A 26,924-nucleotide genomic window follows, 5' to 3' on the forward strand; every position below is an offset into this window, starting at 1 on the left:
ACGATATGTCTTTGTTTCCTTTGCGTTTGTTTGTTTTGTGTTCTGTTTGTTTGTGGTGCCTTTTGATATCTCAACTTTTGGCGCGTGGCTTTTGGCGACACTTAGCGCATTGTAAATCGAGGCAATCGTCTCCCGTCCTCGGCTCGTTTTTTATGTGTGTGTGTGCGTGTGTGTGTGAGTGCTATCGGTGGCACATCCTGACAAGGACCTCCGACTTGTCACAGGGTAACACTTCAACCCTCGCCCAACAAATTGTTGCGTTTATTTATTTATTTTTTTCGTTACATGTGTAACAAAGTTTTGCATTTGCTTTGAGCTTGTCACACATTAAAAAACACAGACTCGAAAAAATTCGAAACATTCGAAATTTTTAACGCCTCCTTCTGTTTTTTATTTGGGTTACTGTTTGTGTGCTTGTTTTTTTGTTCTTTAGCGTACGCGGAAAAAGTTTTCACTTATCTGTCATGTGGAGTTGGGTTAGGCAGCACGAGAGGGGAAATGAAAGCGGGTCATCCTTTGTCAGGCATTTGACATGTGGCATAAATCGCGTAAAACAATTGTAAACGAGTGTGTATAGTAAAGAAGGTGGGTGGTTTCCACCACCGAGTTTCTCCAAAAAATTGCGAATCGGCAGTGAAAAATTATTTCGGCTTGTCAGGATGCTTAAGATCCGGCAATAAGTCAGGAGGTTGGAATATGTCGTGCGCTGAAATATTATCCTATCCTCCACTTCTATGTCATCAGTCTGGGTGAGATTTCTTGATTAATAATTGGCTTTCTCCCGGAAATATTCAATTTTTTTTTGGTGATATTTCTATCCTTTATTTGGGCGAATTTCCCACTTTCTTGCCTTATCAGCTTTGTACCGCTTTATCTTCTAGTGCTTCCCTTAAAAAGCTTTTGGCTTTCCTTCATAAACATTGTGCTTAACTTAATACCGGAAAATGTCTTATTTGACACTTTTTCGGACATTTCATTTCATAGTTTATCACTTACTCTTGCCGCTCAAATAATTTTAGCTTAGCTCAACCGTTTTCCCGACCTTTTCCGCCTCCTCCACCCAAACAACAAAGTGCTCAATGAGCCATGCAAAAAGGCAGCAAATGACCTTTGACACTGACCATCGGGTCAGATCTGTGGGATAGGAAAGTTGGAACAAGTCGAGGAAAAATAGTTGAACGCGTTTTCAGAGGGCAAGACCCATCTAAATGTCACTGGCTTATCACATATGAAATATCACCTAAACTAACACAAAATGTCAAACTTGCAGCGGAGTAAAAAAGGGTTTCTATTTTGACTTGTATGATTTACGATGGCCGATTAAAATGGCAAGGCACAACAGTATTTTTCTTATTTTATTTTTTTTTAATGCAAAAGCGGTTGTTAAAAGTTAATCAGTTACTGCCGCCGTTTCTTCTGCTGTTGTCCTGCGATGAAAAATTGTCCTGGCGAGTGACTGACATTTCATTAAAAACAAGGGGAGGTCGCAACTTGGAGAGCTATTCTGGCAATGCCACACTTACACAGTCAATTGCACAAATCTGGCCAAGTTGGGGCCCCATTCGTCGCTCGATTATATTTAATCTAGTGTGGTATGTGCGAAAGGACGACCCAGAGACTCTGGAGCTGTGGAACGTGATGCCGCGCACACATTACCATTTTTCACATTGTTTTCTGTGCCCGCCCAGAAAAAAAAGAAAACACGAAAATACCTAGAGTATATATATGTATGTATATGGTATATAAGGGACCGAGGCGAAATAGAAGTGTCTGTCATTTTTATAAATAAGATTTTCCGAGTATGCAGAGCGCGCGCGAACAACATCTGTGTGTGTCATTGTCACCGGAGCGAACAACTTGAAATATGTGCCAACAATTTTGTAGTATCATAATACTGCATACTTTCGGGCACCCCAAACCGATAAATCTGCCCAGGCGTAATTAAAGTAATTGCAAATGGAATTTCTTCTAGTGTCGCTTGAAGGCGGCGATTAAGCCATTTATGCCCTGGCAGCGGAAAAATGTTAAGTACTTGCCTTTCTCCATTTCGCAGAGGGAAAAGTACAGGCTTCAGAACTTGAATTCGTGTGCTGGAGTCTAATTAAAGCATTTTGGTTAAGGGTAAACATCAGCAAACGGAAATTCGCAGCGGAATTTGAATGCTCAGCTGGCAAATGATGATGTTCTGGGTGGCCAAAAGTCGAGTCAGCGAAAATATGTGTGTGAATTGTGGCCCAAAGAGGATTTTCTTTTGCGTCATGGAAATGAGGCTTACACATGAAATTGCAATCAAAAAATGGGCACACTTAAAGTTTTATGTTTGCGATGGATAGGCACTTACAATCTGACTTCGATGCCCTTAATTGTGTCTTTAATGGCTAAAAGCTTGGCCATTTTTTGCTGCCGCTGCCAATAATAGTGTAACTACATTACTTCGGGATTTTAGTAATGCGCTGTTTTGCAAACCCTTGCCAAAATCGAATTAACCATAGCTAGCAACTCAAAATTGTAAAGATGCACGCGATTGCTTAACTAAGATATTGGCTTCTTATAAAATGTTCTCTGTACAGCGTATCCTGTTTGGAAAGGGCGTTGAAAAATCTTTCCGCTTATTATAAAATGCACTGCAGAACATTAATCGCTTCTGCTGGTGGTGGCACCAAGGGTGGGGCAACTTAAACCCAGTTTGCCCCACCAGGTCAGTGTGCTCGCTCATAATTTTCCGCACACAATGCTCTTTTTGCTAGCCTTGAGCCAGTTGAGTCCACCATTCCATCGTGTCTGTGCTGCATTTGCCTTTCTATAGTGGACTGAAACAGCCGGATCGCGACCAAAATAATAAAAACCCACCAGGCACCAGACATCTTTGCTTACAATTAACCTCAAAAATGAGTTTCCATTAAAAATGGCCCGAAGTCATCGATGTTGTTGGCCATGTGTGTCGCTTAAATGTGCGCCTTGCCGCCTTGTCTCTCCACAAATTGTGTCTGAAACGGCAACAGAAACTTTACGACAGTGCAACGTGACGTATGTTCGAGCTGTCAGTTGTGTTTAATGTTCTGCATAGCATTTTCCTTCGTTTTGTTTCGTTTTACCCCGCTTTTCCTTGTTTTATCTATGGAACTTTTATTGTGTAATCCCCAAAGGAAAGTGTTATACTGAACGAATTGTCTTCAGTGTGATTGGTTGTTGATTCCTTAAGTATAATATCATTGTTTGTTTGCTTTTAAAAATACGTATGCCTTAATATAAAAATATCTGCTCAATGAAAACTGGGAGAAACATTCTTTTCTTTAGGACAATAAAACAATTTATATATCTTTGGGTTTTGGAAACATCTGGCATATTCTTAATTTGTTAGTAAATTACACAGAATATCCAAAATTCATTTGTGGCTTTGGGGGACAAAACCAAAAACACTTTAAATTCACTCTCACCTGGCAGTTTTAAGTTTGCAGACGTGACAGCTGCACATTTCCTCACACAACAAACGTCCAGCACATTAGTTATTCCATCTCCATTGGTTTTCAAATGGACTTGGGAAAAACAATTAGACTTGATCGTACTAATTGTTCTAGCATTAATACGAGAACCATTGATTCCCTTCCCTCCCACAAAAGACATTGCAGGACCACGTTTTATTGCATGACGAAGACTTGACCACTTGAAATTGAATTTTAAATTAATAAACGGCGCGGCTGCATCAAGAATTACAAATTTATATGCATCTTCCTATTTCGTTGTTCTCGCTCGGGAGCGTTCCTGCCGCGTTCCAGGCATTGTGGCCAAATCTATGCACATTTTTTGTTGGCCAACGCCCCCCAAACTCCCCACCTGGCTCCTCCGGCCTTCTCCATCTTGATTTCGTTGCCTCTTGTGAGCATACCCTGTAGCCACAGGTATGCGTATATGAGAATGGGAGAACGCCGAGCTCGCTGATTAAATGTCTTCATACTATAAAAAGCTGGAGTTCAAATGGAGTTCTTGTGTTTTTTCTTCCTTCCATGCCTTGTAAATTCTACGGATACGTACTTTTAAATTAAATATACAGAAGTTGAAAATCTCAATATGTTTTACCCTTTAGTTCATACCAAAATGTGTTAACAATTAATGCTATAAATATAATTTCTTTGAAATTCTGTAAAGTTTTGAGTACTACTAATTTCAATATTACTTTTACCAATCATGCATACAATTACCTAACCATTAAGAACCCCCGGAGCCTTCCAATTTAGTTCAATATTAATTCATTTTATTACCACGCCTAAGAGGTATTCTACGACTCCAGTGAGGATCCCTTAGACTTTTTCCGCATATAAATCTTGGTTTAGCCGACTGCTCTTTCTTACCGCCCCACGCCACCCATTTTGCATTTTTTCGCAGTGGGTCCTGCCTTTTGGCTGGCTGTTTGTATATTTTATATCGCTCAGGTCCCTTTCTCTGTTTCCTTTCTCCACTGCGAATCCTTTATATTTTTTTCTTTTTGTTCGCCCCTTTGTTGGCATGTTTTGCTTTTGTGGTTTTAATTCTATTTTCGCTATAAATTGTTTCGGTACGCTAACATTTTACAAGGCGCCGAGCGTCGAGAGCGCAGTGTGGCGTTTTACAGTTGGCTGCTGTCCGTATCCTGGCCGTCCGTAGCCCGGCCTGTCCGTATCCTCGCTGTCCGTGGCTGCATCCGTGTCCATGTCCTGGCATGCAACTAATTACATTTGCATATCTATGGCAAAAGTGGAAATGCGGCTTACCGATATATCTATATACATATATACATATATGTGATTCTGGCCTAAATTCCCAATGGCCTGCTAAAGAGATGTCCTGTTGTATGAACAGTAACGTCATCGCCACTCTGCCGCCGCAATCAGCATAATTATAACTTTCTTCTCCGAGTTTTACGCATTTGCTTTATGGGCAAATAATAAGTCCAAACGACAAAAAAAAACTTGTGCATCTTCTCCGCAGCGAAAGCAATTAAGAATGCACTTGTTGTTTGATGATAATGATAATGAAAATGATGACGGCAACTCGAGCAACTCAAGCTCAAGTTTATCTCATCTCATTTCAGCCCATCTCATCTCCATTTGCAGAAGGATTCTGGCTCTGTCATTCGGACACGCCCACATGCACGAGTGCTTCTGCTTTTTGCAGCAGTGCATAGCGTCCCTTTGCTTTAATTGTGAACTAATTAATAAGAGAACCCCCGCTGTTTTCTTATTTATTCTTTTAGCGGGCACTCCTTAATTAAATGCTGGCCATTCCCTTGACCATTCTTGCACTTGCACAATATTAAATATGATAAAATCGTTCGCCTTTGTTCATTGGTTGACTTACTCACCCGTAATAGCGCTTTATTTGATTTTTAAATTTCAAATAACCTCGTATTTGTCCTTGACACGCAATTTACATCAATAAATAAATTAATGGGTCCGGAATTAACTCAAAAATGCTTTGTTGTTGTATAATCAAAGGATAGTCTCAATTATTCATTTAATCAATCTATTAAAACATTTATATACGTTTAGAAATAAGAATAAATAATAAATAAACTTTGTCGGGCCGCATACAATATTCAAGATGGTTTTAATATGCATGTCCAGAAAAATGTGCTTCCGCTCAATGAGTAATATGTGTGTTGACATATATATTTTAAAAATATTTCTAAACTCCCGATTTTAAGACATGTTTGGATATTGCCTATTTAACTGCTTTATGATTTTATATAGGTTTAGGAAGTCAACTGTATAATTTAAATTCAAGGTAGTAAGAATAGACTAGTCAACCCAATGACAATATCAAGATGTTGGTAATTCATTTGCATTTATGGCTCTTCCGCCCATCATCAACTATAGGTAAATTGATTAAATGAGCTTCACATATGCGTACCCCAAAACGGGTCCTTAGGCCAGCAAACCTATATAATTAATAAACAAACTGAAGCACATACATATATGTATGTACTTATATCTGGAATGTGTATATATGTATAAAGCATATGTTGGTGGCTGGCAAACAGGAAATGGACTCCATTACCCCAAATCCCATGCTCTTGGGGTTCGACGAGTATCGCGATGTGTGTCCACAGTCATTTCCCCTGACATATGCATCCGAAAACGGGCGCAAAATTAATAAAGCTAAAAGCATGCCACCAATAATGTTTATAAATTTAATTATGTAAATGTCTGGACATAAAAAACAAGCAAACTAAATGGAAAAACGAGGGGCTTTAGCAAGGGGTAGAGCAGCAACAAGAAAAATGTTAATAGATGTCAAAACAGAATTGAAACACATGCGGAGTGAGAATATGTACGCATACATTTGCGGGTAAAAAATTTGGAATATATATATTAAAGGAAGACCCAGGTTAAGTTTCAAAAAGGTGGAAATCAACAGAGATGCAGATGCATTGGTTACTGAAAATATTTGACTCGCGTATGAAATTAATTAAATTTCAGTTTTTTCGCTGTCAGTTGAACATTTAATGTCCTTTGGTTTATGGTCGCTACCTTCGCTATAGTGCCAGATTCAGTTGCAGACCCACAACTTTTGTTCAATTTTGTTTATTCCCCAGAAAGGCCATAAAAACGGCTGTCGCTCAGTGTTCTTTATTTTTGTCTTGTTGTTAAAATACGTACGTACGTATGTTCGTTTGCATTTTTGCATTTCCGTTTGGTTATTAGTTTTTGTACGGCATTTCCGGCATTTTTATGCGCCATATGCGACGCTCTCCTGGCTTTCTGTGTGTCGTAGCTCCGATTTTCCTGTGCATTATTCCAGTTATTGTTATGGCATTACTGTCTTCATTAAGGAACGAGCGGTTAATTAAAGCAAATGGGAAATGCGCATAAAGTCGGAAACAAATATTGGAGGGCTATTTCGCCGTTTCTATCACTGACTTTACTGCACTGTAGACTGTAGTGCTCGTGCAGAATCCCAGGACCGGGCATTATCACGGGATAAAAGTGCAAACATTTCACTGCGTTCCCCGACTTTTGTGCGTTGTAATCATTTTTTATGCACCATGTCAGCAGGGGCACTATGCACAGCTTACAGCAGCGCAGCTGTTGTCATATGTCAAAGTGCAAAAGGTAGTTGCCATTACTTTTACCTCAGACGCCATTCTGATTCCCCCACTCTTCACTGCTCTTCACCCCTCAACTGGCCGAGCTACATTGTGCTTTTTATGGGCATATTTGCAATAAATAATATATTGTGTGTGCCGGATGCCCGAACCAGAGTGCCACGTCCAAATGGCAAGGCGAACGGCGGCACTCAATTATATGTGTGCGGTGTCCAGCGTTTATTGCGAAATGTAATTATGCAACTTAATGCAAGTCCATTTCAATGTTCAACATTCCATTTACATATGAAAGATTTAAGTCTGCTGAGGGCGGATGAGGGCGAAAACAAAAATGCCAATGAATTGAAATGCCATTTGGTGATGGTGGTGGCGGAAAGCGGAAAACTACTGTAACAAAGAGCCAATTAAAGGGCTAACAATGTCGGGGGTCCGGCACAGAGGAGAAAAGTTTTTTAATTATAAGTTTAAATTCAAAACATTTAAGCTGCCGGCGGCTGTACTGAGAGCGTGCTGTGCGTGAATGCGAATAAAAGTCTGTTTGTTGCCCCATAAAAGTATGCTATAAAATGTTGAACGCGCTCACTCGCGGATGTGCAACTGTATTTGTGGCCTGTAAATGTTGCTGTACTCGTATGCGTGGCAGTAGTTGTAGCTGTAGTTGTAGTTACGCTTAATGGCCGGCATTGTTAATTGCGTACCATAAATCCGTGCAGCAGTCGTCGCACATCTTGTTTCCCCATATACTTTATATATATTTTATAACCCACTGCTCACACTCTACTGCCAATTGACCGACGTCCACCTTTGACAACAGTGAAACGGAAACCTTTCTCGTCCTTATTTTATTTTTTGTTTGCTCTTTTCTCTTTTTTATGTTTTAACAACAAACTCGCATAAAGCAGACAGGCGGAACAGTAGTCTGTTACATGTAATTAATTTCAAATTATTTATACATGAACACCCAGACAGTGCAAACTCAAAAAGCAGCATCGAAATCGAGCTAAAAAATATTAAAAGTTAAACAAAAATTGCTGGAAAATCAAAAAGGCTGAGCTATTTTGAAAATTAAATAGTTTGTCATAAACTTAACTCAAACAGAAAATTAAAATAATATATATCAAAAAGTAAAAAAACAAGCAACTATTTAGTTGTGGAAATATTTACTAGGCTTCAAGCAGCGCGTAGAAGTTTAATTGAGAGTTTTCCGGCTGGACTTCGTTGAAAAGGGGCCAAAAGGAATGAGTAAATAATTCAAAAACCCAATTTCAAACATACAATTTTTTAGTAATCTTAATACATTTGCCTAAATATTGGCGTTAAACTACGTTTTTTTTTGGAAATGAAGACCAAATAAAATATTATAAAATCTTATGTGTGTACGAGTATAAATAATATGTTATAGTTTTCGGTATATGCTTATTAGCTATTTCATTATATTGGTGTTAAAATTACGAATATCTCCCAAGCCAATCGGCACATCCCTGTTGGCCTAATTTGAAGGCAGTAATGTGCTGCCGCGATTTCTTCTTCCTTTATTTGTTAACCGATTTAATGACGGCCCTGTGCGGCACCCGTTGCTCATAAAGTGCTGTGCCTCGCACTTTAAGCCACAATTGCCCCCTGTGTGTGTGTGTGTGTATTCGTTTGTTGTGCCACACGGAAATGCACATTCGACGTTCGTATCTGTTTGGGTGTGCGTAAATCATAGTCTTTTGGCTTCAGCCGTTAAACTGGGCAGTATTAACTGCTGGCCGGATGCGTGAATGGCCGGCCTTCCTTGGTTCCCTTCCTGCCCTACAATTCCCTACGCCAGCACCATTTGGCAGCAGCTGCGTTTCAATAAGCACATAATTGAATTCTGATCATAAATTTGCATTATGGCCAAAGCTTCGCTGGGTTTCTGGCGGCTTTTAGCTTTGGTTTTGGTTTTTCGCTTGATTTTTATATTTACCACCTGCATGCTGAGCATCCAGAATTGGTTGGGGATCCAGGTGGTTTATGTTATAATTTTACCCAAAACGCACATTTGCCAATTGGCGCAGGGGCTGTGGTGCGTGGACGTGGCTCAGCAGATAGTCGTAAAAACAGGCAGCATGTAAATATTTGAGAAATGGCCACTAAATGAGATGAAGGCACCAAAGGTTGAAGCCTACAGGCGGCTGTGCGTTTCCAGGTAGAATAATCGATTTTTTTGTTTCCACTTACCAAGCCTTTTTTTAAAAACACATTTTTGATTCACGTCTTATCAATATCCATCTGCATTTTAAAAATGTTTTGAATCTTAGCATTTATTCGGACTTTCTTAGAAATATGTTGGCATGCTTTTACTGCATTCTAGGTTGCCTTACTTATTTTACGCCGCATACTTTATTCCTTCCTAAAACCGCGTATATTTTAAGTAGTACATATGCTCAATAAATAGGTTTTGCACGACAATAAAATGCCACATTAGCAATGGCTGTCTTAGATTGCCCCGATTTTGTAGTCAATTAGCAATGGCATGCAAAATATTTATTTACTATACATGTTGGCTGGCCACATCGGTTGTGTTCTCAATAAACGCAATCTCGAGCAATCCACCTGAGGTTTGCCGAGCATTTTTGCTCAAGTTCTCTAATTGCCGATGTCGGGAGGGGATCCTTTGGGGAGCCTTGTCGTAGATTGAGCATTGATTGTTTTCAATACCGCACAAGAAATGTGCCTGTCAAAAATTAATCACTTACACTTAGTACACAAGCGCACAGCCGGAGTCAAACCGAAACCATTCCACAGCGTCTGGCTATGTAGTATATAGCACATATAGGGACTTATAGACAATGCCTGCTACACGCATTTATAATTGAACTTCGCTTTTGTTTTTCCTGCTGCTGTTTGTGCTTGTGTGTGTTCAACCTCGCATGTTGTCGGCATTCGATGTTTCGTCCTGGCAGGCATCTGAAAGCACGCAATTAATTTTCATTTCTCTAATAGACTTATTTAGACAGAAGGTTGGCTGTCTGGGAATAGGAAATACCAGCGCGCTTGTGTGCGGATTGTGATAAATTATTTGTAATTTATTAATTTATTTATTAATTTAACCGTCCCCTTTGTTATTATTTGTTTGTGCTGCCTGCTGGCGCCGTTTCTCTCGGTTTTTTCCAGGCTAAAACGGAGCGTGATCCATGACGCTATGTGGGTCAATGGTGAATAAAAAGCTTAGCCGTAAATCGAGGAGCTTGCACTCCAAATATAAAAGAAACAGCAATGCACTTTTCGTTTGTCTACCAATTCTTACGAGCTCCTTTGAACCTGGTCATGTTGTTTCTAGTATATCAATTTTACCACCGCCAGTACGAACCCATCCTTTTTTCAATCTCATTAAAACTTTCCTGCTTTAACTGGCAAATCATTAGCCAGGACTATCAAGGAAATCTAGATGGTGAGGTGTTTATGTGTCTCGCTGTCTAAATATAACAGCTTTTCTCGATTCTCGTTTTTTATTGCATACCAGTTGGCGTTTAATGGTCAACACGCATGCAAGCCAAGCGCGTCCTCTTTTCGTTTCGGTTGTCAACTTGTGTTGACAATACAAATGGATTCCCAATGATTTATTATAGCATTAAAACGCATTAGAAATGCTCAGGGAGAAGACAAGTGAGTGCTGGCTAGGAGGTCCTGCAGAGATAGGTTGAAAAACGAAACTGAAAATCGGCTGAGTCCGCATACCTTCCAGGCATTCTCTCCATCGTCCTTTGCTTCTCATTTTCTTTTCGTTTATTTTCCCTTGCAGTCTCACTGCGCATTCTGTGGAAATGCATAAAAATGAGCCATAAGTTTAAAAATTTATAAAATGCGCCAGCCAGCCCATAACTGCGAAGTAGACCAGTGGCAGAAGCTGCTGAAAAGCAGCCGTGGCAGCAGGAGTAGTAATAGTAACTGGTCGGCAGGCGGGTCTGCATTATCAAACGTCTACAACGAGAAAAATTAAATTAAATTGCGAAATGCGAAATGCAGAGCGAAAGAGAGAGTTTCATTCGGAACAAAGGGACGGCGGACGTATGTTGAAATAGACTTCGACAGTCATGGCCTGGACAGAGAAATTGAAACTCCGGCACACTTCAATGCACTCCTCTGTCCAGCTCACTATCTCATCATTGCGCACTAAGAGAAACTACTCTACATTACCTAACTAAAACTTAAAAACTTCGAAATAATACTTTCATAAGAAGTAGTTGGAACTGTGATGTAAAACTGATTCATTCTAATTTGCAACATGTATTTTGTAACTAGTTTTTGAGTATAGTTAGTCTTACTGCAGGATGTCCTTTCCCTTTCTGAAATCTCTTCAAGTTTAAGCTATGTATTTGCCTCAGTGCCAACCGTCTTAGGAGTTGAGTCGATTCGGCAAGAGCCGAAGGACAGCAAGGACACAAGCACCTAGCTCGAAGTGCAACATCGTAATGCAAACTTAATAAGATGTACGCTGTGCATGTCGTCTGTCAGTGGATACACATGCAGCCATCAGACGGAACTGACAGTTAGACAAACAGACAAGCCATCCAAGTCCGTCAGTTTGTCAGACGAGAAGGACAACTCGCATCCTTTTTCCATCCACATTCACATCCACATCTGAGCGGACACTCGAGGGCAGGAATTGAAAAATGGGCGCAAGCATTTTACGGTTTTCATCTATGTATATTATTCCGTTGATCCGTAATCAGCAAACATTTTAGGGTTAAACCTTAAGTGCAGCTTTCTTAAGCCCGAAAAATGGTTGAAACTTCAATTTATATAATTCTGCAGTCCTAGAACTTCAACTCATTTGATTTCAGTCAGCCACCAGTTCGTCAACTAAACTCCACTTAAATCAGCTCCTTGGGAGGGTCCTTCGACAGGAGCTATTATCTATTAACTGCCATCATGGCTGCCAGCTTAAGGACCCTCGAGGCCTCGGAACCGCCGAGCCTCGAAAGCCAAGAGCTCATTCGCATCATCATCTTCTCGGGCGTGACTGCATCTGAGCCTTTATGAGTGCGCCTACTGGCGACAGCAATTAGGGAAACGTCGGCCTCTTCATTACGCTGATCAATGGGTCTTCTTGAGCCAGTCACTTATAGCCAGTCCAAGTCGCACACACCCGGACAATTCACATGCGATTCCGGGAACAGGAAGTGTTGACTGGCCACAAATTTGCCGACGTCTTGGGCATGAAACTTCGTCTGCGTGCTCTGGGTTCCAGTCCCAATTTTTTTCTTGTTCTAAAGCTGCCGGCACTTGCGGCTTTATTGTTGGCATTGTCTAACATCTTTAGCCAGTTGTCTTTTTCCTTTTTTCCTTCCGGCCTGCCACTAAAAAACGGTTATTTACTCTGCCAGAGGCTCTTCAGCTTAGCTCGTCCTGTCGCACACTTCTCACTTCCCATTTCCCCCTGGATCCTTGGGGCTCTGGATATGTCCTCCTTTGGTGGCACTGTAGAGAGTGTGTCGTCTACTTAACACAATAAACACTCAATTTTCGAGAATGTTTTGTTTGGGATTTTGCCCTAACTATAGCTGGAAACTTTGCTTAGAAACCCGCAACTGTTTGCTCTGTCGTCCTCGGTGAGGAATTTTCTGGTTTAGTCCGGGTTTCCCTACTCCGGCCTATAAATATATATCCCGAGATTGTCAATTGTGGCTGCCACCGCTTCTCCCTCGGTTTTGATTTGTTTTCAATTGCTTGGCTACTCAGAAGGAGAAAAGTTTGCCGCGAATAATCCGAAATAAGTTGACACCAAGTTTGATTTGCTTTGGATTGCTTGATTTAGCTTTTGTCTTTTCTTGTTCACTGAATTTATTTGTGGGTTTATTATAAATAATTGTGTTTTCAAAAGGAGGATTTTTCGTCTTGCAGTGACCATTTTTTAATTTAAATTTATGTGATTTCTTTTAAATGTCTTGAACAACATAAATTGATTGCTGTCAAAAACGGTTGATTTTATATATTTTGCAGTTTCAGCTCAAAGCACATAAGTCTGATCATCATTCTAAAAACTGCTTAAAATAATGTTTATTCTGTGCTGAACATTTTATCAGTTTGTATGCCAAGCCTGAGACTTTAAAGGAAAGTCAAAATATTTTGTAGCCGTAAACGAAGTTTATTTTCCTACAATTTAATCATACTTTCAACTCTTTTGCCATGTCAGTTCACACTTTTGTCACTCTGATCCAAATTTTCAGTGCAAATTTTCAGTATCAGACTGCTGCTTTTGCTGCTGACCAATGAAAAATGATATTTTAACTAGCCGGGAGCATTGAGACCCCTGGAAGTCCTTGGACAGACGACGAACCCAACGTCGGTTGGCCACAACATTTCTTATCAATCTTAAAAATGCATGAATAATTAAAATATGCAAATTTATGCTTTGTGGCCAGTAGCCGGCTGTATCGCTCTTTTGTGAAACTGGCGGTGACTTTAAAGCCAAAATGGAGAGTTTGCTTTAAGCATTTCGATCGGAAATGTTTGCCGTGTCCACAAACACCTTTTTCGAGTGACATTCATCCAGCGTTCAGAGTTTCTTGTGAACACAACATATTTTCCATCTCTTTGAGCAGAGACAAAAGACGAAAAAAGAAACATTTTGATGTTGGATGAATAAAAAAAACCATGGCGTGAAAACGCGCCTTTTCAAACGGAGTCGATAAGGCAAAAACCTGAGATTTCATTCATCCTGGCGACGGGTCAGTGGCACCTAAAAGCAGACGAGATGCAAATAAAGCCCTTTTGTGCCGGCTAATGATGTTTATCGTTTTCAAGATACACGCTTCCATACAGTCGCCATATATGAAAGGGAGCATTGGTGGGCAGGAGGTCCTTTCTTAGTCCTTCCATTTTCTTTTGGCTAATTCATTAGAACCTGTCGCCGAGATCAACAGAGCTATGGCGCTGGTAGTGGTAATGGTGTTGCAGTCGTCTAGTCTGCTTTTGTTCCTGATCCCCCACTTTAACATTATTCAAACACTTAGCCTTGTACATTTTCACACTCGGGCGACAGTTTAATTGAAATGCCTCATGCATTGCAGTGTCAGAGGAATTCGACAGGCTGGCGTTATACCCGCTGCTTGTAGGGTATAAGGCTATTCTAGATTTTATGCAGCTAAGTAATTGGTATCTCATAGCCGCGGAACCCGCATATTGCGTTCTCTCTTGTTTATAAGTACCCTTTTGCCTTTCTCACTTTTTGGTCACGCACGGTCTCCCCGTACATACTATAGTAGTCCTAGCCATCCATGCGCACTATATTAGTTTTTTTTTGTGAGGATAGGCCTTTGGTGGCAACACCTCTTGGTTCCGTTGGACCTATATAATGCTGTAAATTCAGTGTTGGCCAGCTTTTCCATGCAGCCAAATTTTCATAAAATTTCCGCTCACACATGGCGCACAACATCGTCCAGTTTCATTGTTATGTGTGAACTGTTGTTGTGGATTTTTGGGCGGCACTTGTCATCAGTTTCGAGAACAACGGGCTGTTTAGTCACATCATCCCATAAATTGGTACCATGGCCTGTCGAAAGCAGATTCGAGGCGCTATCAAATAAGGATCTTCCTAGAACATTTGAATGAATGAATATAAAACACTTATATTTTCTTTTTAAAAATCCCTAGTCTCTGCCCTTTATTTCTTTTTTAACTAAGCCTTTTCATCCAAAAATTGACGGAACTACAAATTTCAAAAGTGTATTGAACCCTTTGGTTTTTGTTGTTTTTAGCCCCTTTAAAGGGGGAAGTGTGGCTTTTTCGCAATTTTTTTTATCTGATTGGTTTTCTATATTTTAAAAGAGGATCTAGCCGTAGTGCTTTGATATTTGTTCATTGTTATACGCTTAGTCAGAGTTTTGGCGCTGTTTGCGCTCATGCACATTCGTTATTCGAATAGAATGCACTTTTCTACATTGTTTAATACAAATGTAAAAGTTTTATTTGTTAATTTTTGCCCAGTTCCATTGTTTTTCATTTGCCATTTTATTTTTCCGTTTTCGGCTGCTGCGTACTTGTTTCGTTATGCATTTGCGAGGAAGTGACACTGCAATAATAAATAAAGCAACGAAACAAACGGCGGCACACAAACAGTAGGGTGATGTGAAAATGACTGAAAATGGCAACCGACAATATGGAATCAGGGGGCTGAAAGGGCAGAAACGGGCTGAGAGGAAGGACATTCGGGACTGCAGGACATTGGGACACAATGTGTGGAAGTGGATGTGAATGTGGATGTGGCTGTGTGTGATGATGATGATGACGGCAACGTCAAATGTCAACATCAATGCTGCGTTGTTTATTCTTTTTGCTACTGGAGTTTTGCATTTTATGCCTTTGTGCAAAGCATATACATATTCACAGGCAACCACATTTTTTTGTATCCTCTGTGTTAAAATTTTAATTTCACGCTGAAAACACACCACAAACGCACATACAGAAGGGCTCCGCATCCTGCATCAGAATTTGTCCTCCAGAAGGCGAAAAACCTCCACAACAACTAAGTGCGAGGCAAGACATTTTTGGCAGGATATTCGGGGGCTGGTTGAAGGCGGGACTGTAGGGCTGCAGTAGTTAACAGAGGAAAGGCCAGAGCAAAAACAAGCAACTGCAACTAACTTCTGGGTGCCCGTTTATTGTGGATTTTGTCGCTGTTAAATGTTTCAGTAAATGCCAAAAAGCTGGCTTAGGAAAGTCAATACGACCACAACAACCTTCATATACCCTGTCTTTCGAAAGAGTTTAGATGAAACATTTAGAAACGAGTTTATATAATGATAGGGGATAACGTAATACAAAAAAAGGGTAATTATTATTATTGATTATTATTATTATTATTATTATTGAGTGGCTTGTAATGTTAGTTAGGATCCCGAACTTGTAGAGCTCTCTCGCCTAGTGTACCAAATCCTCCGGCAACAGTCGGCAGACGGAATGCAATGGCAGCTGCTGCCGGCGTCGTGGCAGCTGGAATCATCCTCATCCGCTTGGTCCTCATCTGCATCTGCATCCGCATCCACGTCCACATCGTGGCCCCTTTTCGCGCTCCGTTTTTTGCCAATTGCCATGGCCGCCGACGGATTTAATTGGAAAATGTAAATGAGCTTTGTTCATTTGAAAGATGCAGTTGGGCGCCCAGATGACAGTCGCAGCCGGGGCTACTTGACAGCCACCGCGAGAGTTTTCTTTAAGCTGGTCGCAGAAAGCGGAAAAATAAAATAAAATGAAATGAAAGTGGGGATTTCGGGAGAAGCAGGAAAAGCAGGAAAAGCGGGAGAGGGCAAACCGTCCACAACTGAAATTCCCTTAAAGCTGGCTAGCGTTGCAACAAAGGAAATGTCACCCGGAGTTGGGGTAAATGCTGACCTCACACACAAATACTTGTGTGCATGCTGCGTGTGTGCGGGTGTGCGAGTGTGTGAGTGCGGGAATCCCATTGTTTGACTTACAAAATGGCGTAGAAAGCGCCAACAAAAGCAACTGACGACGCAGCCAAGCTTTCACACACAAAAACGAAAAAATGGCAGAAAACGGCAACTTCCGTATGTATAAAAGAGTCGTGTAAAACAATACTTTGTTCATATGTATGTATGTGTGTGTGCGTGTGTGTGTGTGTGTGTGTATGTGCCACGCCATATTGTTTGTCCAAAACTCCTAGGCGTCCTGCCTCGTGGATCCCGCTCCTTCTTAAACTGCCATATGAGCACACTGCTTTTTGCGCTCGCTACTTTTGTTTTGTTTTTCGCATTTCGCAACATAATAATTTTTAACCCTTTGTTACCCGCTACTTTCTCCTCGTTGCAGGCGATAAAACACCCGCAGGCTTTCCGGTTATAACCCAGGGTCCGGGAACTCGCGTCATTGAAGTGGGTCACACGGTCCTCATGACATGCAAAGCCATCGGCAATCCGACGCCTAACATTTACTGGATTAAGAATCAGACAAAGGTGGATATGAGCAATCCGCGCTACTCTCTCAAGGATGGTAAGTTCAACTCAATCAGTTTGCTTTAATTAAAGTGATGATATCGCACTTGTTTCAAGTAGTTTAAGTATTATAAGCTTAGTTATTGAAAACAAATCATACATACAAATCATAGTGTAGCTCAAGTAGCTCAATCAACAGATTATACTTTTTTGGTACACGAGTATATACACAGATTGAGTTTTATTATCTTCCATCGGCCAGGGATTACGTTACATAATGTTCGCCCAGCAGCTTCGATATGGAAAGGACTTCATTTATTAAAATTCTAGTCCCCACCCTGTGTCCGTTACCTTTTGAGCGGGTCTCGTCCTTTTTAGATAATTTTTTGCTCAGCTGTTTTTCCCTTACGCTAATTTGAATTTCTTGGGAGTTTACTTACGCTTCGACGCACTTTGTGTCGCAAGTTTTCGGGCGCTTAGTTAACGTTTGACTTTTGTCAGGTAGCAGTCAGCAACTCTCACCTGAGCAAAGTTTGTCCTTTGAAACGCCGATGAGGATGGGCGACCTTTTCCAGCTTTCGGAAACTTTCCGCATGTCAACAAAACGTCACCGGGTCCTTTAATCAGGACTCGCAGCATTTGATAATTATATGTTCAATGTCAGGTCGTGTCGTTAGCACACCGATCTTACTCTCTGTGGGTCGCATCAAACGGAGGGCAAGGTGGGCAAACTAACACATAAGCTGCCAGCTGCAGAGACCAGCAGAGCCTCCGGTCATTAGAGGCTCAAATATTGACATTAATATGCATTAAAGAGTGCCTTTTAAAACGACATTAATAATGGACACGTTGACAAACGAAATGGGAGTGGAGTGGAGTGGAGCGGAGTGGCGGGGGGGCTTCGGAAAATGCGGAAAATTGTGGCTCGAGAGAAGCTGGGTGGGCATTATTTCAATTGCCTGGACGCGGTGATCGGACAAATGATTTCCATCGGGCCATCATTCGCCACCTCGACCACCTCGGCCACCGAGCCCTAACAATTGAAACGTGTCGGGCATGGCAAGAAAACAGCGACGTTAACAAAAACATTATGCGATGTCCTTGCTGGGCAGTGCACTGCAGTGGTCCTGTCATCCAACATCTGCCTGTGGCACCGCGCCGCTATGCTAATGAAACGGTCGCTTACGCGTAATGACAGCCCACCAAACGATTGACCGGCCTCCATGGACGACTGGGCGACTGACTTTCAAGCGTCCTGAGATATCACAGCGTCGTTTTTGCACGGAACAGATTGTTGGGAGGACATGTTGCTAAAGATAATCTATTTCAACAATAGGGAAATGACCATTAAGATAGAATACAGTACCATTGTTTTCAGTTGTAGAAAGCTAAAAGTATCACATTTTCAGTGATCTCTTCTACCATTTCATATCGTAGCACACACTTTCAAATCAAATGGTTATAAATAGAGATGAAAATAAAATATATTCCCCGGAGCGAAGTTCGTTGCTTCCATCAGACTATTCAAGCGAGTAGATTACTTTAGATTCCCCCGACTCCGCAATTTGCAACCATTTGAAACGCGGGCCAAACAAAACTATCCATCGCCTTTTGTTGGCCTACAGCGATGCAAATTAAAAACTGTTACATGTATTTCCCCAAGGTGAAATTATTTTCGCCGCTTCAACGATGAGAATCCATGCAAACATAGTCCTCGGCTATTTGTTGGATTCTCTTATTTTTTGCCCGCTTTTCACGGATGTGGAGGTCGACTAATTTAGCTCAACACGAACCAAAGTGGCCGTGTTGGCTTGTGGATAAAGAAGAAGGAGAGAACGGAGCAGGAGGAGGAGGCTTTTGCGGGTTAAATTAGTTTTACGTGGGCCGAGTAACTTGTTTTACCCACCTGCAAGCCAGCAAAAGGTGAGCCATGGCCAGGAGGCAGTGGGGCGGGGGGGAACTCGACCAGACTGGCACCATCTTTGGCGCGTTAAACGAAACGTAAAAGTATTTCCGCCAGCTAAATATCCTTTTGGGTGCCCTAAACGCCCTTTCACCTCGCATCCCCGCGCTCCTTAAAGCGCGCTTTAAATTTATGAAAATAAATATTTGCCCCGAGGTGAGGATTCGGACGGGTTCGCTGTGCTGCCCTATTGTGGAGATCCAACGCGTCCTGAGTTCTGTGTCCTTCGTCCTGGGTCTCCCTGCATTCCCCAGCCGAGTGGCGAGAATAAATATTTCGCATAATAAGTTATGCAAGTCATGTGCCGTTTTATTCAATTAGCACTTTATGGTCCTTTATTGTGCACCCACACCGCCTCCATCCCCCCACCACTCCCTATATATCCTGGCCATTTTCCCCTGAGCGCGTTGATTTTTCGGTTATACGGCCGCCGCCTGCTAATTAGAGCCTGCAGGGACGCAGGATTGTGGGTGGGGTGGTCCTCTTCGGGGTACGTGAGTTATCAAATGAAAAGTAACTCGGCGGCAGTCGTACTTCATTTTGTTCGCGTCATAATTAAATTAGAACTTTATTATTTTAATAAAGCGTCTCAAGAGCCCGAAGCACCTCATGGCGCTGCTCTGCTCCCTTTCCTTTGACGCACACCAGTCGTCCTCGCTCGGATACATTAATGTGATTATTATACACTCCTCTTTACTATTAGCCCTCGGGCAAGTCCGAAAATCGTTGGGAATTACAAAGGAACGGAAGAGAGGGGGGTCACCATCGGATATATCGGATATAGAGCTCTACAAAAGTCTTAAAAATACATTTCCTTTTCTAAGTAATCTATAAAATCTGCTGCACAGAGCATATATAACTGGCCCATGTCAAACGTGTATAATGCAAAGTATGGTTCCTTGGTATCGTTCCTTGGTACCTCAACATTTTCCACTTGAGCGTGTGGCAAAGGCAAGGCAAATGACAGCGGTCTCACTTCAATGCACAAATACATTTATAAATAATTTATTTTAAATTACTGCGTAGGGCATTTCGTACTCTTTGCCAGTTGGTAGTTAATTTAGTCCTTCGAAGCGAATCGGGCAAAAAAAGGGTAGGCTCCCAATAGGACGAATGCGGGCAACGGCCAGCGACAATATTATTGAGTATTATACCTTTATTTTTATTTCGCCAAATAGTCCCTGAGGGCTTTTGTTCAATAAAAAGCATAACGGAAGGAATAAAAAACCTTTGGCGTAGTGACCACGGTTTTTCCCTGTTTCCCTTACTGGTTTCCTTGTAATTTTTTTTATTCATGAAAAGGTTCTGCCGCAGCGTCTGGGGAAATTACATTCTTGGGTTGGAATCCTCATTGGCCAAAAGGGAAAGGAGTAGCAGAAAAATGTTGGGCTCTTTCAAATATCATAATTTGGCTTTTAAGCAAAAGAGGCTTATCAGAAATTGGTTTCGCCTGAGCCAATTGTCTTAATGGGTTGTATGTTGGCAGATGAACTCAACTGAATGGAAGTGTCAACGAAGAGGGTCTTTCAGGGAGCGATTCAGGCGATAATGGCTCCCGTTCCATGAGCAGGTGCAATTGAATTGAATTGTACCAGTCAGAACCCCATGCGAAGTTTGGGCACATATAAGTGAATTATTTTCATTTTTATTCAATCTTTTTTTTTTAAACTTAAAGCTAATGTAGGTACGTAAATGCCAAGTGTAAACTCAGCTCGCTTTTGTGTTCCTCTAAGCATTCCATCAAGTGAATATAAAGTGCGCGATCTTATAAGCAAAACATGTCAATAAAAGTCTAGTTAAAATTAAACACAGCTTTCCTCAAGTGGGTACTCAAGTTTTAACTAGCTGAGTATTGAGTTGGATTGCTCGCCGGATTGCCGGGGCGTAAAAGAGCGAATAGAGGCCATATAACTCAGCAGGTAGACCTTTATGTGCAAAACTTAAAGGTAACTTATGACCAGTTTGAGTCGCGGAAGAGAGCCCAGCTTGCAACATCGTCTTATTTTTTATATGACATTTTTATACCTTCCTTTGTTCGAAACTTGCACGTGGCAGCGGCTCCACTTCCTTCCCCACCCAAAGAAGGGGCAGCAGCTGCGAGGAGGATGGCCCCTCGACTTGCGAACTGCGACCTGGGCTCCGGCTCCACAACTCTTTAATTGCTGGGCTCCATCATTACAATCGCCTTGCCACTTGACGTGACCAACCTGTGGGCCAAGAGGAAACTGCGGAGGGAAAATGCGAAAATGGGGAAAATGGTAAGGGGGCAAGGGGGCAAGGCGGCAAGGCGGGAAACGGGGTCTGCACGCAATTATTTACTTGAGCCGTAAAACTGTAGTTAAGGCAAGTCAACTTGAAAGCATTTTGGGAAAAGTTTAATGCTTAAATTATGAGCTCCTCCTTGTCACTCCTTGTCGCTCCTGCAGCAACTCGAAAGAGTTGACAGTCACTTTTGTTGAAAATGAGACAGTAATTGCCAAAATGTGCATGACTAGAACGGCTTTTTCCCAGCGGGGGCATGTCCTGTTCCACCTCCACCGCCACTTCCACTCTCCTCGGCCTCATGAAGTGGATGGAATGGGGGTCAGTTGGGTTTCTTCTTTCGGTTGACGATAAGTCGTCGTCACTTGCATTAACAAAATTGAAACTTTGCACACTTTTATGTGGATGAACTTGAGGCGGAGATGGGAAAGTCGCCCCATAAATGTCACTTTGTAACGACGACGACGACAACGAGGACTACTTAAATTAAAGCATAATTAAATTAATAATCCCATTTGGGCGTGAAGCCAAGCATTTGAGGCTGAACCCAATGCCAAAGCAAAAGTCGAACTGAAACTCGAACCGAAAATCCTTGGCAACGAAAGTGCAAGAGTGTGCGTTTCGAGCGGAAGTTGCTGAATATGAAAATGACTGCGCTAGCGGAAGTGCAGCTGTGTGGCATGCCACATGTGTGCCACGTCCGAACTAACCCGCAACCAATGTCTTGCCACATTTACAGCGGCCGCATGGGGAAGCGGACGCATTGGGTGGCACTAGGTGCTCCATGGCCCTCGACAAGTGATTCTCGTATTTTTCACTTTAATTTCACCAAGCTACGCTGCTTCAATCTGGATAGCGCTTTTAAAAAGTGGTTCAAATTGTAAAGAAGAATTGTCTGTGTTAGATTGTTTAAACCTCCATTAAAAAAATCATAACATTAAACAAGCTTTAAGGTTCTGTAAAATGAAGGGAATGGACTGAAGTGAGCAATGTTATATTGTCGATAGTAACAAATGAACAATGAGCAGTAAACCAATTCTTTTATATACACGATCGATTGTTTTTTCTAACCATGAAGTCTTCTAACCACGAACAAAGACTTAAAGAAGATTATGTTAAAACCCCGCCACTAACTCTTAAGTGTACATTTTATCAGAAAGGCTTAAAGCCAAACCCCTTCAGGTTATGCGACATTTTTAATAAAATATTCACCTGCTCACTGGCTGGGCTCTTTTGGTAGCCTGTCCATTTGTTTGTATTTCTTTTTTATGGCGCTTGAAAGAATTTTTAATTTTCATAAGAGTAGCACACGCACGCAGAGACAAGGCCGAAAACTCAGGGAAAATGACTTACATTCGGGACACAGACGGCGCCCAGATGTATGCTAGCTTAAATTTTATTGCTACAGCCATTCCGCACGCAAGTTGTGTGTGTGTATGTTTTTGGTGGTGTGGGGCTTACGTTAATGTTTTTTGGCAGAGGGTTGGCAAGACTTTTAATGAATCTTGGCTTCGTACATTTTAATCAAAACTCTCCACAGACGTTGTCTTTTTGTTCCATAATTTGCATCGTATTCCATCGCTTTACCTTGAATAATTTTAGCATGGAGTGGATAGTGTTAATTTTGATCGCTGAACTACACATGTCAGCAGGAACGAAAGGGTCGATTATTTATAAAAGTTGCTCCATTTAATGCTTGTTTGAATGGTTCAATGGGCCCTAAACAATAGGCCAGCCTGCTGGGGGAATGCCTGCTGCACAGGAAGTGCAACAAGCGTAATAAATGTTCCGCCATGGAGGCCAAATAGCATGCAATAAATTTCGCAACAATCAACTTTGATGCATGTTATAGGTGAGCCGGCACTGGCAGCGGGAATAAAAGCACAAAGCGTCCTTTTCACAGCGAAAACAAACCTAAAACACAGCTTCAACGGGCGGTGCACCAAAACCGCACAGCAATCTGCCCATTTTTTATTTTCTCCACAATCCCCCGTTTGTTTTGTTGCTATCAAACAAAAAATGACAACCATAGTGAAACGGAAAGGTACATAAAATAGACACAATAAACATGGCTTTAGTGCGAACTGAGCGATTCTGCAACATTTAACGCTATCCTGCCGTTTTTGCTCAATATTCCAAGGGCACTAGCGTAGTCAAAGATTTTTATTGGGGGGGAAAACCAAAAACCGAACCATTTAAAAAATAAATTTGTTCCAAATTAATATGATTATAGATAGGCTCTTAGTGAATTAGAATTTAGTTTACTTTTTATAATTTTCCTATTTAAAGTCCCCTTTTTTGAAAGCCATTAGCCAGAAGCCATTAAAATGATTCACTCAACTGTAGTCAAAAGTACTCCTATATTTGTTTATTGGCACGGTCTATTATTATTCCGTTTTAATGGTAACTACACAACCTTTTGCCATGAGATATAAAACCAGCACAAATTTCCAATGTGCAGCATACGTTAAAAGCTTTATGGAACCACTACTAATAAGCTATTTTTTAAACTTAATTAGTTTAAATTATTTTATGAAAAATAAATTTTAAATTCCTGTATGACAATGAGTTGGAACATAAAAACGATGTCCTTTTAAAGAGCAACAAACGCTGGTGATTGATCAGGCGATTCCCCACAATATTAAGCCCAGTATCATATTAAAAGAAAATACAATTTTGTAATTTAAGCTTTCCGTTTAAGCGCGATCAATACTGCTTGAATATGCACAAAATTCAGCAATAAATAATTAAACGATAATATTGCATATGAAAAACTCTTGTTTCGCAAATTAATTGTCATATTTCATGCAGATTTTAAACTCGCTCACCCACACAATACACACAAACACGCTCTTTATGGGGGTACGTGTGCATATTGAATTGAGGTTGTTCGTTAATTGTATGCGAGAGAAAATTGAATATCGAACTCAATATGATTAATTTCACACATATGTACATACATACGCAAACAGTAACACTCTACTTTGGAGTTTAAACGCTTAGAAATTCACACGCCGTTGACGAATCTCTCATGCTTCATTAAAAATGCTAATATGATTTACTGTAAAGTATGAAATGAATTTGCAAAATAAATTATAAACCGAGTAAAACAAATCATGTGATGTCAACTATGACTCTCGAAATTATCGTGTGAAATCATAGTTATTGGTTAATTAAAGAGCGCAATAACATACGCATTTGGGCCACAAATTCATGGTTTTAGCCAGATCTAAAATGCCAATGGATGTCGAAAATGTTGTTTGCCGGAAAACCTATTCGTAACTGTTGATTTTAAAAGCCACTGGATTTTTTGGGCACCAAACAACCCCGAAGGGAAGTGGATTTTGTTTGCGTAAAATTCATTTTGTCTACTCATCGCGCCCCGCTTTATTGTTTATTGGTCATATAAATATAATGTCAATGTGAAGGCATTTTATGGCCCCTCCCCCCACTCCACCGAACATCATAAATACTCCTCCGGCATATCCGCCGTATGTTTGTCATCCACATTAGCGTAATATGCCGGAAAAGCGAGCCTCGTTGTTTAATAGACGCGTGCGGGTGTGTAATTTCTCATTGGAGGTATTGCAACATCTTCGGGGGGTGGTGACTGTCGTAAAATGTATATGGCTTTTAAAATCATATAAAAAGTGTTAATTTTCCATGTGTTGCTTCTCATGGCAGCCGTGGCATCCACATCCCAAAGTCGAGTGGCTGGATTCCGTGCATAAAAGCAAGGTAAATTGAGGACCTTTTTATGGGGCAAGGATAATGTGGGTTGCCTATCAAAGTGATGTGAGATAAGCAAACACCATTCGACTTTCAAATTTATTGATAAATCTAAGGTCTTACGAGTCTGTTACGGTTAAACCTCGGTGTCCATTACGAAAAGAGGTCATAAAAGAGCGTAACAAGTAAAGGCTTTGCAAAATAAACGAAAAAGTTTTTACACCACAATATTCAAATAGGCATAGGTTCTTTATGGTCAGTTTTAGTAACTTATTTAAGCATTGGTAGCTATTCCTTAAGGCTTTATTAGTTCTAAGCATTTTCAATCAGCTAATATGCCAACACGGTTTAGGGAAAGAGAGCATAAGAGAACGATTTAATGTGTTTCATCACTACTATTATAAACACATACATATGTCAGCTTTACAAGAATTTTATGATTTATTTTTCCTAATTAAACTTAATACAAAATTAATATGTACATCGCAAACGAAATAAAAAACCAAATCTAATGACATCCACACTCCTTGGCCACTGCCTTTTGGTATTTGGTCAGGTCGATGATGTCCTCATTCAGATACCTTAGAATAGTAATGGCTCCCAAAACTGTGGGCACACAGCAAGGTTTGGGCAAATGCGGCTGCTTCAGGTGCATCAGCGTTTGGACGATGGCGTGGTTGGTGGCATTCATTTTGGTGCCCAGCGGGAAGTTGCAACCGCCGCCGCAGAAATAGGCCTCAAACTTTTTGGGCGCTATAACCCAGTTGTGCATATGCAGCTCTTTGAAATCCACGGTGAAGTTGAGACGCTCGCAGGACTGTGGAGGTCTGTACAGATCCACGGGCGGTGGAGGAGGAGGTGCTGGAGAACCACCGGCCCTTCGCTTCTCTAGATCTCTCTTGAAACGAAGTTTCTGTATTTTGACCAAAAGCTCGGGGCCGTTGAAATAGCCGACAATAAAGGGCTCTAGGCCAGAGCGACTGGTCTGCGGAGTCACCAATCCAGCTGCAAATGTACTCAGTTGGGAGTCGCCAATTGATATCCTTAGCTCATTTCGCCGTTGCAGTCCCTTATTGCGTAACCAAGTCCTCAGAGTTTCTGTCAAATTGAATTCCAACCAGCCACGTTGGCTGGTTGTTGTATTCACAGAGCCCAGAATGCGATACGAGAAGTCCTGGCGATTGTCCAGTTTTCGATACACGGACACGGTGAAGTTCTCCCTTCTGTCCACCAGACTTGGCTGCTTGTATATCCTGAGCATGGCCTGAACCAAACTCAAATCCACTGGCACATCGTTGGTATTGAAAGTAATGTGCATATCAAGCTCGTTGCCCGGTTCCTCGGGTTTTATACGGCTGGAAAAAGTAAGGATGCTGTTGCAGCTGGCAATCTCCTGTCGATCCTCGTTTGAAATAAGGATGTCATCGTCCAGCGAGCGTTTGTGGCGCTGATGCAGGACCTCTTTTGGCTCTTGGTCCTCGCTGATCTCATTGTAAACTTCGAGCAGGAATTTGGAGGCTGAATTGTGGAGGTTAGGCTCCGCCTGTCTTCTCGGACGGTCACCCAAATCCAGGATATCAATCATCTCCATTTGCTCGCTTAAAGGACGCTTTTGGTATATTGGCATCTCGATGTGACTATTGGTGGTCACATAAGTGGTACCACTTGCAACATAAAGCAGGCTGGTTATTAAAAACACGTTCAACATTTTGTGTTGTTTTCATGGAGAGATTCGTACTAATACTGATTTCCGTGGTCATGGAACAGTATCTTATATATGAGAACAGGTAGTAAATTGCATCAGTGGGCAACAGCTTTAGGGAGGTTCTACCATAAACCCATTAGTCAGGTAAGACCAGAAGATATTGCAGCTGCTCTAGGGATATGTTTACAGGTAAACCTCCAATAAGCATAGATTCCTAGGTAGAACTTTAGTTGCATTAAATGTAAAATTTATCGTAAATATAAA

The 26,924-nt window shown here is 41.3% G+C and overlaps 2 protein-coding genes across 9 annotated transcripts in view; one reads left to right on the forward strand and one right to left on the reverse strand.

Annotated features, from left to right (window-relative positions):
- Window positions 1-26,924, forward strand: part of LOC120446767 (tyrosine-protein phosphatase Lar) — a 118,004-nt gene that overhangs the window by 68,576 nt on the left and 22,504 nt on the right. For all 8 annotated transcript variants that reach the window (XM_039627905.2, XM_039627906.2, XM_039627910.2 and 5 more), the window contains one exon: window positions 16,880-17,059. In XM_039627905.2, coding sequence (XP_039483839.1) covers window positions 16,880-17,059 — 180 coding nt within the window. The remainder of the gene's footprint in view (window positions 1-16,879; window positions 17,060-26,924) is intronic.
- Window positions 25,464-26,694, reverse strand: LOC120446768 (protein screw). The gene has a single exon (XM_039627912.1). The coding sequence runs from the start codon at window positions 26,661-26,663 to the stop codon at window positions 25,464-25,466; it is 1,200 nt and encodes a 399-aa protein (XP_039483846.1). The 5' UTR covers window positions 26,664-26,694.

This window comes from Drosophila santomea, chromosome 2R, assembly GCF_016746245.2.
Source record: "Drosophila santomea strain STO CAGO 1482 chromosome 2R, Prin_Dsan_1.1, whole genome shotgun sequence".
NCBI classification, from domain to species: Eukaryota; Metazoa; Arthropoda; class Insecta; order Diptera; family Drosophilidae; genus Drosophila; species Drosophila santomea.